Below are 13,931 nucleotides of genomic sequence, written 5' to 3'. Positions count from 1 at the left end.
GGTTCCTCATGGTAGACTGGTTAGCAAGGTTAGATCACATGAAGTAGAAGGCGGGTTAGGTGTTTGCATACCGAACTAGCTTGACAGTAGACAACAGAGGGTGATTGGGGAGGATTGCTTTTCAGACTGGAGGCCTGTGACCAATAGTGTGCCACAAGGATCAGTGGTGGGTCCACTGCTTTTTGTCAATTATATAATTGATTTAGATGTGAACATAGGAGGTATGGTTAGTAAGTTTGCAGATGGCACCAAAATTAGTGGACAGCAAAGAAGGTTAACTCAGAATGCAACAGGACCTCAATCAGATGGGCCAGTGGACGGAGGAATAGCAGATAGAGCTTAATTTTGACAAATGTGAGGTGCTGCATTTTGGGAAGTCAAATCAGGGCAGGATGTAAACATTTAATGTTAAGGTCCCAGGGAGAGTTGCTGAACAGAGACACCTTGGAGTTCAGGTTCATAGTTCCTTGAAAGTAGAATTGCAAGTCAACAGGAAAGTGAAGAAGACATTTGGTATGTTTGCCTTTATTGATCAGTGCATTGAGTAGAGGAGTTGGGGGGGAGGGGGGTCATGTTGCGGCTGCACAGGACATTGGTTAAACCACTTTTAGAACACTGTGCAATTCTACTCTCCCTCCTATTCTGAAGGATGTTGTGAAACTTGAAAAGGATCAGAGAAGATTTACAAAGATGTTGCCAGGGTTCCAGGATTTGAGCTATGGGGGTGGTGAAGGGGGCTATTTTTTCTGGAGTGTCAGAGGCTGAGAGGTGACCTCAGCAGTTTATAAAATCATACGGTCATGGGTAGGATAAATAGACGAAGACTTTTCCCTGCGGTGGGAGAGTCCAGAACTAGAGGGCATAGGTTTAGGGTGAGAGGGAAAAGATATAAAAGGATCCTGATGTGCAACTTTTTCATGTAGAGGGATGTGTGTGTATGGAATGAGTTGCTAGAGGAAGTGGTGGAGGCTGAAACAATTACAACGTTTAAAAGACAGCTGGATGGGTATATGAATAGGAAGGGTTTAAAAGGATATGGGCCGAATGCTGGCAAATGGGATTAGATTAATTTAGATATCTGGTCAGCGTGGATGAGCTTCCATGCTGTACAGCTCTATGACTCTGACTCTGACCAAAATTATGTTTAAATGTATGCAAACTTTTCCATCTGATTTTGATTGTGGTAGAGTTTAACATTTTATCCCCTTCTAGGACACTTGGATTTCCATTAGGAAACATCTGGTGGATGTGATTTTTGTGAAGATTTGTAGCTCAGGTTGTAGGTATGCTAGCTGAGCTTATTTCATCATCATGCCAGGTAACATCAGTGAACCTTCGCTGAAGTGCTGGTGTTCTGTTCCTCTTTTTATTTGTGTCTCAGTCATAGAGTCATAGAGATGTACAGCATGGAAACATACCCTTCGGTCCAACCCGTCCATGCCGACCAGATATCCCAACCCAATCTAGTCCCACCTGCGAGCACCCGGCCCATATCCCTCCAAACCCTTCCTATTCATATAACCATCCAAATGCCTCTTAAATGTTGCAATTGTACCAGCCTCCACCACATCCTCTAGCAGCTCATTCCATACACGTACCACCCTCTGCGTGAAAAAGTTGCCTCTTAGGTCTCTTTTATATCTTTACCCTCTCACCCTAAACCTATGCCCTGTAGTTCTGGACTCCTCAACCCCAGGGAAAAGACTTTGTCTATTTATCCTATCCATGCCCCTCATAATTTTGTAAACCTCTATAAGGTCACCCCTCAGCCTCCGATCTTCCAGGGAAAACAGCCCCAGCCTGGTCAGCCTCTCCCTATAGCTCAAATCTTCCAACCATGGAAACATCCTTGTAAATCTTTTCTGAACCCTTTCAAGTTTCATAATCTCTTTCCGATAGGAAGGAGACCAGAATTGCACGCAATATTCAAACAGTGGCCTAACCAAAGTCCTTTACAGCAGCAACATGACCTCCCATCTCCTGTACTCAGAACTCTGACCAATAGAGGAAAGTATACCAAACGCTGCCTTCATTATCCTATCTACCTGCAACTCCACCTTCAAGGACCCTCTTCGCTGTCCACTACACGTCCAATTTTGGTGTCATCTGCAAATTTACTAACTGTACCTCTTCTGCTCGCAACCAAATCATTTATGTAAATGACAAAATGTAGAGGGCCCAGCACCGATCCTTGTGGCACTCCACTGGTCACAGGCCTCCAGTCTGAAAAACAACCCTCCACCACCACCCTCTGTCTTCTACCTTTGAACCAGTTCTGTATCCAAATGGCTAGTTCTCCCTGTATTCAGTGAGATCTAACCTTGCTAATCAGTCTCCCACGGGGAACCTTGTCGAATGCCTTACTGATGGATCACATATAGATCACATCTACTGCTCTGCCCTCATCAATCTTCTTGGTTACTTCTTCAAAAAAACTCAATCAAGTTTGTGAGACATGATTTCCCACGCACAAAGCCATGTTAACTATCCTGAATCAGTCCTTGCCTTTCCAAATACATGTATGTCCTGTCCCTCAGGACTCCCTCCCTGCCCACCACTGAGGTCAGGCTCACCGGTCTATAGTTCCCTGGCTTGTCTTTATCGCCCCCCTTAAACAGTGGCACCACTTTACCAATGTCCAGTCTTCCGGCACCTCACCGGTGACTATCGATGATACAAGTATCTCAGCAAGAGGCCCAGCAATCACTTCTCTAGCTTTCCACAGAGTTCTCGGGTACACCTGATCAGTTCCTGGGGATTTATCCACCTTTAACCGTTTGAAGACCTCCAGCACTTCCTCCTCTGTAATCTGGACATTTTGCAAGATGTCACCATCTATTTCCCTATTGTCTATCTCTTCCATATCCTTTTCCACAATAAATACTGATGCAAAATATTCATTTAGTATCTCCCCCATTTTCTGTGGCTCCACAGAAGGGCCACCTTGCTGATCTTTGAGGGGCCCTATTCTCTCCCTCGTTACCCTTTTGTCCTTAATATATTTGTAAAAGCCCTTTGGATTCTCCTTAATTCCATTTGCCAAAGCTATCTCATGTCCCCGTTTTGCCCTCCTGATTTCCCTCTTAAGTATACTCCTACTTCCTTTATACTCTTCTAAGGATTCACTCGATCTGTCTTGTCTATACCTGACATGTGCTTCCTTCTTTTTCTTAACCAAACCCTCAATTTCTTTAGTCATCCAACATTCTCTGCATCTACCAGCCTTCCCTTTCACCCTGACAGGAATGTACTTTCTCTGGATTCTTGTTATCTCATTTCTGAAGGCTTCCCATTTTCCAGCCGTCCCTTTACCTGTGAACATATGCCTCCAATCAGCTTTCAAAAGTTCTTGCCTAATATGATCAAAATTAGCCTTTCTCCAATTTAGATTTAGATTTAGATTACATTACAGTGTGGAAACAGGCCCTTCGGCCCAACAAGTCCACACCGACCCGCCGAAGCGAAACCCACCCATACCCCTACATTTACCCCTTACCTAACACTACAGGCAATTTAGCATGGCCAATTCACCTGACCCTGCACATCTTTTGGACTGTGGGAGGAAACCGGAGCACCCGGAGGAAACCCACGCAGACACGGGGAGAACGTGCAAACTCCACACAGTCAGTCGCCTGAGGCGGGAATTGAACCCGGGTCTCAGGCGCTGTGAGGCAGCAGTGCTACTTTTAGATCTGGTCTATCCTTTTCCATCACGATTTTAAAACGAATAGAATTTGGTCGCTGGCCCCAAAGTGCTCCCCCATTGACACCTCAGTCACCTGCCCTGCCTTATTTCCCAAGAATAGGTCAAGTTTTGCACCTTCTCTAGTAGGTACAAGTACATACTGAATCAGAAAATTTTCTTGTATACCCTTAAGAAATTCCTCTCCATCTAAACCTTCAACACTATGGCAGTCTCAGTCGATGTTTGGAAAGTTAAAATTCCCAACCGTAACTACCCTATTATTCTTACAGATAGCTGAGATCTCCTTACAAGTTTGTTTCTCAATTTCCCTCTGACTATTTGGTGGTCTATAATACAATCCCAATAATGTGATCATCCTTTCTTATTTGTCAGTTCTACCCAAATAACTTCCCTGGATATATTTCCGGGAATATCCTCCATGAGCACAGCTGTTATGCTATCCCTTATCAAAAATGCCATTTCCCCCTCCTCTCTTGCCTCCCTTTCTATCCTTCCTGTCGCATTTTGTATCCTGGAACATTAAGCTGCCAGTCCTGCCTATCCCTGAGCCATGTTTGTGTAATTGCTATTATATCCCAGTTCCATGTTCCTAACCATGCCCTGAGGTCATCTGCCTTCCCTGTTAGGCCCCTTTCATTGAAATAAATGCAGTTTAATTTATTAGTCCTACCTTGTCCCTGACTGTTTGACTCACTCCTGTTCTCAGCTGTACCCGTCTCAGATCGATCTCTTTCCTCACTATCTCCCTGGGTCCCACCCCCCCCCCCCCCCCCCCCCCCCCCCCCCCCTCCACCTTACTAGTTTAAATCCTCCCAAGCAGTTCTAGCAAATTTCCCTGCTCGGTCTGTTGTGCTAGGTGATATCACTTCCGGTTCTTTTTTGAGAGGTTGGTTCATGGGATCCAAATCGACGTGTTTGACGATGGAGTTCCGGTTTGAATGTCAGGCCTCTAGGAATTCCTGTGCGGGTGTTTCTTTAGCCCGTCCCAGTTGAACTGGTGTCCCTCATCGTCTGTGTATAAGGATACTAGTGATAGTTGGTCAAATCTTTTGGTGGCTAATTGGTGCTCGTGTATCCTGGTGGCTAGATCCCTGCTAGTCTGTCTGATGCAACAACATTACATTGGACAGACTGGCAGGAAACTGGCCACCGGGAAACACAAGCACCAACTAGCCACCAAAGGATATGATCAATGTTACAACAAACCTGCCCAAATCACAGACTCGAACCCTCAAGCTGTTATGACACAGCAATAAACCCTTCTGCTAATTAAACCAAGCACATAGAAAAGCTCACCTCGCCTCATAATCTATTAGAGTATGAGGTAACGGAACTACTCAAATTCCACTCTTAAACAAAAAAATATTGATTTTATTCTTTAACTCTGAGGTGAACATTAAACAATAAATATTTACAACTCTAAGCCTTCTTTTTCTTTAAGGTTTGTTATCTATCTCCCACTCTGTAGCAATATGCTGATCCAATAAAGCCCCTATTAAATTTACAGCAACTCAACTCATTGTCTCAAAACTAGACAATGGCTGTCGGCTCTGGTGTCACTCTTCCTCGTTTACCGATTACCTCGGGGTTGTCTTCAGTCTTCTGTTGCAAGGATGTTGCATATGAGAAAGTTACCTTCAATGGAGAATGTTTTCGGGCAATCTAACTGACAATGGCAGGTCGTGCTCTTTCTGGCTATTTGTCCAAAATGCTTGCATTTTATACTACAAACATCAATTGTCTCATTGGTTTGATAATGTCTTGGGGCATAATTTAAACTGATTAAGTTCGAACTGCTATGAAAACAACTGATATCTAGGTTATAGCCAAAATGTTACACCTTTCAGTTTTCCAGCACACTCTGTGACATGACCTGTGCTTGCCAGTTTTCAGTTTTCACTTAAAGGTACAGTACACATCTTCAACTTTATAACACCAACTCTCAGCAGTATTAATATACACAGATGATGAGGGACACCAGTTTCACAGGACAATACATCGATCCTGGGATAGGCAAAACAAAGACACACATGGGAATTCCTAGAGGACTGGCATTCGAACCGGAACTCCATCAACAAACGTGACCATTTGGACCCCATTTACCAAATTCTCAAAAAAAGAAGCGGAAGTGAAATCACCCACCTTAACAGAGCAAGACGCACAAATAGAAAGTGGGACAGAACACCAACGCTTCAATGGAGGCTCACTGATGATGTTGCCCAGCATGATGACACAACGTCTGAACAAATCTTCCAGCTCACGAGCAAACTTACAACCTGAAGTTCAGGTGGAATTTAATGGGGCCTGTAAGATGGGAAAATGTGCTCAGCAGGGGGGCTTAATTAATCAGATACTGAAATCTCAGTTTCCAGGCAGAGGTTGAGGTGTAGAAATTAAGCCAGCAATATTGCAGTAGTGAGTTGGATGTACAACGTCTGGTGGCAGGTTCCTATTTTTTATGTTTGCAATCCATGGCTATTCATTAGCACAAAACATCACTGTGATCCAAGCTGATGTGTTACGAATTAGACCACACTTCCTCAAAATATATTAAGAAAATAGCCTAGACCCCAACATTTTCTTATTTCTGAAGGCATTGTGTTCTGCATGGAACTCAATTAGTGAAAATATCCAGCTTGAGGCAATACTGACTTTATTCTTACACTGTTGTTAAAATACAGACAAAATAAGAATAAAAAGTTTAACTTCAGCTCTATCAAAATACTTGGCAACAAAATTTAAATATGTAACCGTTCCACCATAGTAACATCCATAAACACATCCATGGCAGAGGCAAATTCAGTAAAATAGATGGCTTCATATGTAACGTTTCTCAAGTCCAGGAGGAAAGAACATAGCGAAAATGGAGAGTGAGGGAGAACTTGAGTTTTGTTGTAGCAGGGAGAGATGTGTCGCAGCTTCCAAACCCTTCCAACTGCTGAAAGTTAAACTAAAATCCTGCTACCTAGGTACAGATTTGTCTGCCGTACTAATAAGAGCCTTTATATAGCCATAACGATTCTGTTTAATGAATCTGGTTTAATGAATGTGAATTAATTTATGCTCTCGATGGTCGAGAGCTATTACTTTGCTTCGTTGAACTGTATTATTATTATTATTATTATTATTATTATTGTCATTTTTTGTTATTTATTTATGTAATCAGTGGGTTTTTGTATTGGTTTGAATTTTGTTTTGTATTTGTTGTAATATCCAAAAATCTCTTTTCAATAAAATTATATATTTTTTAAAAACTAAAATCCTGGTTATTTAGGAGCTTAATCCCACACCTTCATGCTGCTTCTGTGGTTCCAACTTTTAAAAAAAAAACTAAAACCCATGTCTCACAAGCTGTTCACAAAAAAATTCAGGACAAAATATACCTCTGATAGCCATTGTGTGTCGATACAGTGGCTTTAAGAAGTTATTTTGTCCTTTTTGTTTGAAGAGAGGTTTTAAGACAGAGGTACGAGCAGTCTACGAAAACCAGTAGAGGTAACAGCTTGTGAGGCCTTGGTATTTTTTTAAAAGTTGAGCAATTGAAGCTGCCTGAATGGGTGGGGTTGAGCTCTCGCACAACCAGGATATATTCAACAGCAGTTGCTGTTGGTATCTTGAAATGGAAGCTATTTGTCCCCTCTCCATTGCAGCCAAAGCTAGCAGTTCTTTCCCGAGGCTGCTGGATTGCATGGAGGCAAGTCTGTTTTCTGAAGTTGCTTTTTGCCAAGGATGTGCTTGTGGGATGTTACTATATTGGAACAGCTAATTAATAATAGTTACTGTATGTATTATCCTGTTAGGTATTCCAATAGAGTTGTTATTCCAAGTTTTTTCTTTTCGTATTTTACTATAGTGTTTGAATAAATTGTGTTTTGGTTTAATATCGAGTAGTTTGACGAATCAAATTACATCTGGAACACAGCACCTGACATTTACCTTCAAAGTAAGAAAATGTTAGGGTCTAGACTACCTTCGCAATATGTTTTGAGGGTATCTGGTCTGGTTCATAACAATAGTGTCATCACAGATGATAATACTAGACAAGCCAGAATGAAACCTAGGTAACAGATTACATGTTTAATTTTTGTAGTTGGTTAACATGGTGGTTAATCACTGAAACATATTTGAATTAGGCTGCAGATGTTCTTTAACAACAGGAAATTAGTTTGTTAAACAATTTGCAGATGACGCAGCTGGGTTGGAGAGTGTGGAGGAAGCAAGGATTTTTCTGTGATTTAGACATGTTGAATGAGTAGGCAAACGCATGGCAGATGTAATATAATGTGGATAAACGTGAAGTTATCCACTTTGGGAACAAAACCGGAAGGCAGATTATTATCCGAATGACTCTAAATTGAGAGAGGGGAATGCAAAATGAGACTTTGGTGCTCTTGTACACCAGGCACTGAAGATAAGCATGCGCATGCACAGGTGGTGAAGATGGCAAATGCTATGTTGACCTTCACAGTGAGACGATGAGAGTCAGGAGCAGGGATGTCTTGCTGCAATTATATAGGACCTGAGACCACACCTGGGATGCTGTGCGCAGAGGAAAGATGTGCATGCTATGCGGGGAGTGCAGCAAAGATTTCTCAGACTCTGTTTGTTGAGATGGCAAGACTGACATGAGGAGAAGTTGAATCAGTTAGGATTATATTTACTGGAATTTAGAAGAATGAGAGGGGAGATCTCATAGAAACTTAAAATTCTAACAGGGCAACATAGGGTAGATGCAGGAAAGGTGTTCCAGTGATGAAGTTGAGATTCAATCTTTGATATGCCAATCACTTCATAAGATAATCTCTTGTCTCCCTGCTGCCAGTATGTGTTGGTGGTGAAGGGAGTTAATGCTAAAGGTAATGGATGGATTGATGATCAAGCAGGCTGCTTTGACCTGGATTGTGACAAGCTTTAAAGTGTGGTTGAAGCTGAAGTGAAGAGTATCCATTACGCTTCTGATTTGTGCCTTGTGGATAATGAACAGGCATTAAGGATTGGAAGATGAGTTACTCGACAATGAATTCTAGCCTCTGATTTATTCCTATTGCCACAGTATTTATATGCTGGTCTAGTTCAGTTTGTTGTGAATGGTAACCCCCAAGATGGAGGATTCCATGATGGTGATGCAATTAAATGTAAAAATTGTCATGTTGGAGATGCACAATGTCTAGTACTTGTGTGGTGTGAAAATTGTTTGTAAATTATTAGTCTAAGCTTGAATGTTGTCTAGATTTTGTAGTATGTGGATGGCTTTATTATCGGAGATGTTGTAAATGCTGCTGAACATCATGTAATCTTCAGTGAACCTCCCCACTTTTGACCTTTAATGGAGGGAAAGGCATTGATAAATCAGTTGAAAATGATGAGGCCGAGGACTCTGCAGAATTCCTATACTGATGTTGAGGTGATAATCCAGCCTGTTCAATAGAACATATTCCTTGTCACCCCTCACCAGAACTAGCCAACCCAGTTTTGTTGACATCTTAGATTTACCTGATCTTGGGGCTCAATGGTTCTGCTTTCTCCTGCACCTTCAGCAGTACCAGCAATGGCCATCGAACATGGTGTGAAATGGACCTGTTAGCATCCAATTGACCAAGCACTGTAACATATGAATTAGGGATAGGCCACTTGTTTCTTAGATCCTGTTTACCTATTGAATTGTGAATGTCTGGTTTGATGACTCCACAATTTGCCTGCACCCATTTCAACATCACCAGTACAGACACCCTGGCCTAATTCCCCAACACAAAACCATAGGAGCAGAAATTAGGTTGTTCAGCCCTTGAGTCTACTCTGCCATTCAATCATGGCTGATAAGTTTCTCATTCCCATTCTCCCGTTTTCTCTTGAAACCCTTGATCCCCTTGATACTTTATCTCAGTCTTAAATATGTTCAGCGACCTGGCCTCCACAGCCTTCTGTGGCAATGGATTCCATAGGTGCACCACTCTCTGACTGTACAAGTTTCTCCTTGTCTCTGTTTCAAAAGGTCTTCTCTTTATTATGAGGCTGTGCCCTCAGGACCTAGTCTCTCCTATTAATGGAAACATCTTCCCAACATCTATTTTGTCCAGATCATTCAGGATTGTCTCCCTGCTGCCAGTATGTGTTGGTGGTGAAGGGAGTTAATGCTAAAGGTAATGGATGGATTGATGATCAAGCAGGCTGCTTTGACCTGGATTGTGACAAGCTTCCAAAGTGTGGTTGAAGCTGAAGTAAAGAGTATCCATTACGTTTCTGATTTGTGTTCTAATCTAATTCTGATCTAATGTTCCAATTAGATACCCCCCCTCATACTTCTAAACTCCATTAATTATAAACCCAGGCCCTCAAATGTTCCTCATATGTTAAGCTTTTCATTCCTGGGACCATTCCTGTGAACTACTTTTTTTCTGAGGATGAGCCTCTGCTGTGTCTCCTGATTTACTCCCAGAAACTCCTGCCATTGCTGTTCCCACTGTCTTTCCTGCTAAGCCCCTCTTCCAGTCAATTATAAAAACAGTAATAGCTTTCCTAATTATTTGTGGTACTTACACATAAGCCTATTGCAATTCATGTACTGGAACACCTGGATTCCTTGCTGTTTTATAAATTCTCAAGGATCGGGTTCGCAGGAGAGTAGTCTGACACAGACCAGGAGAAAAGAACTGAGAGACGAGTTTGCTAGAATATGAGTATTTTATTCCCCGCAATGTCGCCTCAACCAGGTCTCGTACTTACAACGGGTCTGGTTTATACTCACTCTACATGTTACCGGAACTGGGAGCCGTCAGTTCTCGTAGAGCGGTTGCCAACAACCCACGCTCGGCGGTTAAACGTAACCCGGAGCAGACTCTACCGAACTGGGGACTTTCCCAGCTTATATACTCTTTCGAGATCTAGACATTCATGCGAACAACAGGGCAAGACTCTTTACGAGTTTCAGCTGGAACCAATTAAGCTTGCAACATCCTGTTTGACAGTGTCTGTTCCTTATCAAGGCTGGTAGCATAAACACCATAAGCAACACCTTCCATTCCGGTAACATATTCATGCGAACAACAGGGCAAGACTAAGCAACACCTTCCATTCCGGTAACATATTCATAATAAGATTCACACATGTATTGGGACATAATTTTAACCCTTTCACCACACTTGCCATTTCTCATCATTCAGATTGTGGTTCTTCTATATGCTTTCTCTCAAAATGGAAAATTTCAAGTTTTCCCATGTTGGACTGCCAGAATCTTTGCAAACTGATTTGACACCTCATTTTCAATGTAAACTGAAAAACTTCAAATTACTGTACCTCTTATCCTCATAATGTGTGCTTCTCAATCGTTTCCTTTTCACATGGATTTGAAAAAGCTAGAAGCAATCCCAGCAGAAAGTCCTGTGAATTACAATTTCCACATGCACAGACAAAATTTGAAATCCGCAGCCCTCAATGAAAATTTAATACCCTGTATCACTGTTACATTTCAGGAATTAGAAATCCATTGGTAATACTGGACTTTAGTAAAGCCTTTGACAAAGGTTCCATATGGTAGACTGATTAGTAAAGTTAGATCACATGGGATTCAGGGAGAGCTTGTCAATGGGAAACAAAATTGACTTGCCAATAGGAAATGGAACTTGGTGGTGGGGGCTTGTTCTTCTGACTGGAGTCCTATGGTGTTCTGCAGGGAATGGCTCTGGGTTCATTGTCATTTTATATAAATTATTTTGATGAGAATTTAGCAGGCATGGTTACTATGTTTGCAGATGACACCAAAACTAATGTTCTTGTTGATAGCAAAGAAGGTCATCTAAGATTACAAAGGGATCTTGATCAGATGAGCTAGTGGACTGAGGAGTGACAGATGGAGTTAATTTGGATAAATGCGAGGTATTGCATTTTGCTAAAGTGAACAAAGGTAGAACTTTTATAGTTAATAGTAGGACTCTGGGGAGTGTTAGGCAAAGGTGGGGACTGTAGGTGCTGGAAACCAGAGTTTAGATCAGAGTGGTGCTGGAAAAGCACAGCAGATTAGGCAGCATCCGAGGAGCCGGAAAATCGACATTTCGGGCAAAAGCCCTTCATAAGAAATGGGGAGTGTTGCTCAACAGATACACCTAAGGGTTCAGGTACCTAGTTTTTTGAAAGTTGTGTAGCAGGTTGACAGGGTGGTTAAAAAGGCAATTAGCACGCTTGCCTTCATTGCTCAGACAGTTAAGTGCAGGAGTTGGGGTGTCACATTGAGGTTTTGCAGGTCAGTGGCGAGGCCTCTTCTGGAGTACTGTGTACATTTCTGGTCACCCTACTATAGGAAGGATATTATTTAATGGAGAGGATTTATAAAGTACTTACCAGTATGTTGCTGGGACTGGAGGGTTTGAGTTATAGGGAGAGGATGGGTAGGGTGGGACTTTAAAAAAAGCTTTAAAAATAATCCTAAAGGAATCCCGTTGGAATGTTGAATTCAACCAAATTCCCTCCATTTGTTAATGATACGAATCACATTGCCATGTTTAATGTAAAGTTCCCAACATGTTGTTTATTTTGCAGGATTTTCAGCATTTGGTGGTTTATTTAACTTCAATGAACAAAAACCAAAACAAACACTATTCATCGGAGACTCTTGGGAAACAAATGTTTGCTTTCTTAAGATGTTCATTGAAAATCAAACTAATTTGTAACCTTGGCGCAAGCACATGGATAAATTGGTAGATGAAATAAAATGAAAAAAAAATTCTTTTGATTGACATTCTTAAACTCCCTTTCATCCATTTGCTCAAATTTTCATTTTGCATGCTTTCATCAAAAGTGTCTGAACGTGTAAAAGGTTTTTAGATTATTTTAAAGTGTATAGCGTCCTTTTACATTGGTTTTACAACTTAGAACATGACTGTACATTGATTTTGCATAACTTCAACTTTTGAGAAAGTTCTATACGTTTTGATCTCTTAAGCAAAAAAATACCTAATTGTTTTAAAACACCAAATTCCAATTATTTATTTCCAGAATTTTTTAGAAGCTTCTAATTGCATGACATTGTGCATATGCACATATAATTTTACAATCACAGCATTACTTTTCTTTTATTCACAGTTATGGTCTGAAAGAACAAAAAAAGTAAGTTGCCTTTTATATCCTATTCATTTGGGCAAAGTTGGCTTGCGTAATTCTATAATGGATGAACTGTCGAGTAGTAATGGGTTATAAATAAATAAAAAGGTAAAAACTGAAATAATGAAATAGAATTGTGTCTGCATCATTGATTAGTTTAGATTTCTAAGTTTTAAAAGAATTTACTTAAATCTGAGTACAGAATATAATCTGCAGTTTGAATTGCTACCTTTTTAAAGGGGAAAAACAGCATTATGATTTACTATAAATTTTTTAACTCTTGCCTAGAGCTTTAATAATATGAAGCCTGATAAGTTAACTGTTGAATTCTGTTTAGGTTGAAAAGTGATACTTTGGCAACAGTGTTAAAATGACTAGTCTAACAGGTTTTATAAACCATAATTACATTGTCGCAGACCAGTGCATATGTGTTACTTTTAGAACTGACAATAAATTTACATGTAATATGCTGAAAGTTAGAAATTTTGTTTAGGAATTTATTTTTCCCTTCAAAGAATCTCTCCATACTGTGCATCCTGACTGAGGATGTACTTTCCTCAGACTGCCTCTAGCGCTGCTGTATTGCGACTAGGTCATTTAAAAATGCTGGGACAAAGTGAGCACTGCAGATGCTGAAGATCAGAGTCGAATAGCATGATGCTGGAAAAACACAGCCGGTCAGGCAGCATCTGAGGAGCAGGAGAATCGATGTTTCAAGCATAAGCCTTTCATGAGGAGCTTATGCTCGAAATGTTGATTCTCCTCCTCCTCAGATGCTGTCTGACCGGCTGTACTTTTCCAGCACCGCACTCTTTGATTTAAAAATGCTGCTCAGAATAACTAATGCTTTGATTTGCTCATTCCATTATGTCACAAATCCACGAAACAGTCAGGACCTTGAGATGGGTGAGATCAGAAACTAACTGGCAACCCAAATTTTTCAACTAAGAGGTATTGAAGAACTGTTTCTGTATTCTGAATGTTTTACGAAGCATTCATTTTATAAAGCAAACTGAAAATCAAACTAATTTATAACCTTGGCCAGGCACATGGATAAATTGGTAGATGAGATAAAACAAAAAAATCAAGTGAGGGTTAAGTTTGGAAATACATTATTGTCCAGAAAATTTAT

At 40.9% G+C, this 13,931-nt stretch overlaps 1 protein-coding gene across 5 annotated transcripts in view; it reads left to right on the top strand.

Annotated features, from left to right (window-relative positions):
- Window positions 1-13,931, top strand: part of eml4 (EMAP like 4) — a 301,178-nt gene that overhangs the window by 173,247 nt on the left and 114,000 nt on the right. For all 5 annotated transcript variants that reach the window (XM_043695706.2, XM_043695701.2, XM_043695705.2 and 2 more), the window contains one exon: window positions 12,782-12,805. In XM_043695706.2, coding sequence (XP_043551641.1) covers window positions 12,782-12,805 — 24 coding nt within the window. The remainder of the gene's footprint in view (window positions 1-12,781; window positions 12,806-13,931) is intronic.

This window comes from Chiloscyllium plagiosum, unplaced genomic scaffold (genome assembly GCF_037043375.1).
Source record: "Chiloscyllium plagiosum isolate Xiang-an unplaced genomic scaffold, Cpla_swu_hap1 HiC_scaffold_10, whole genome shotgun sequence".
Classification (NCBI taxonomy): domain Eukaryota; kingdom Metazoa; phylum Chordata; class Chondrichthyes; order Orectolobiformes; family Hemiscylliidae; genus Chiloscyllium; species Chiloscyllium plagiosum.
This window is presented reverse-complemented; position numbering and strand designations above follow the sequence as displayed.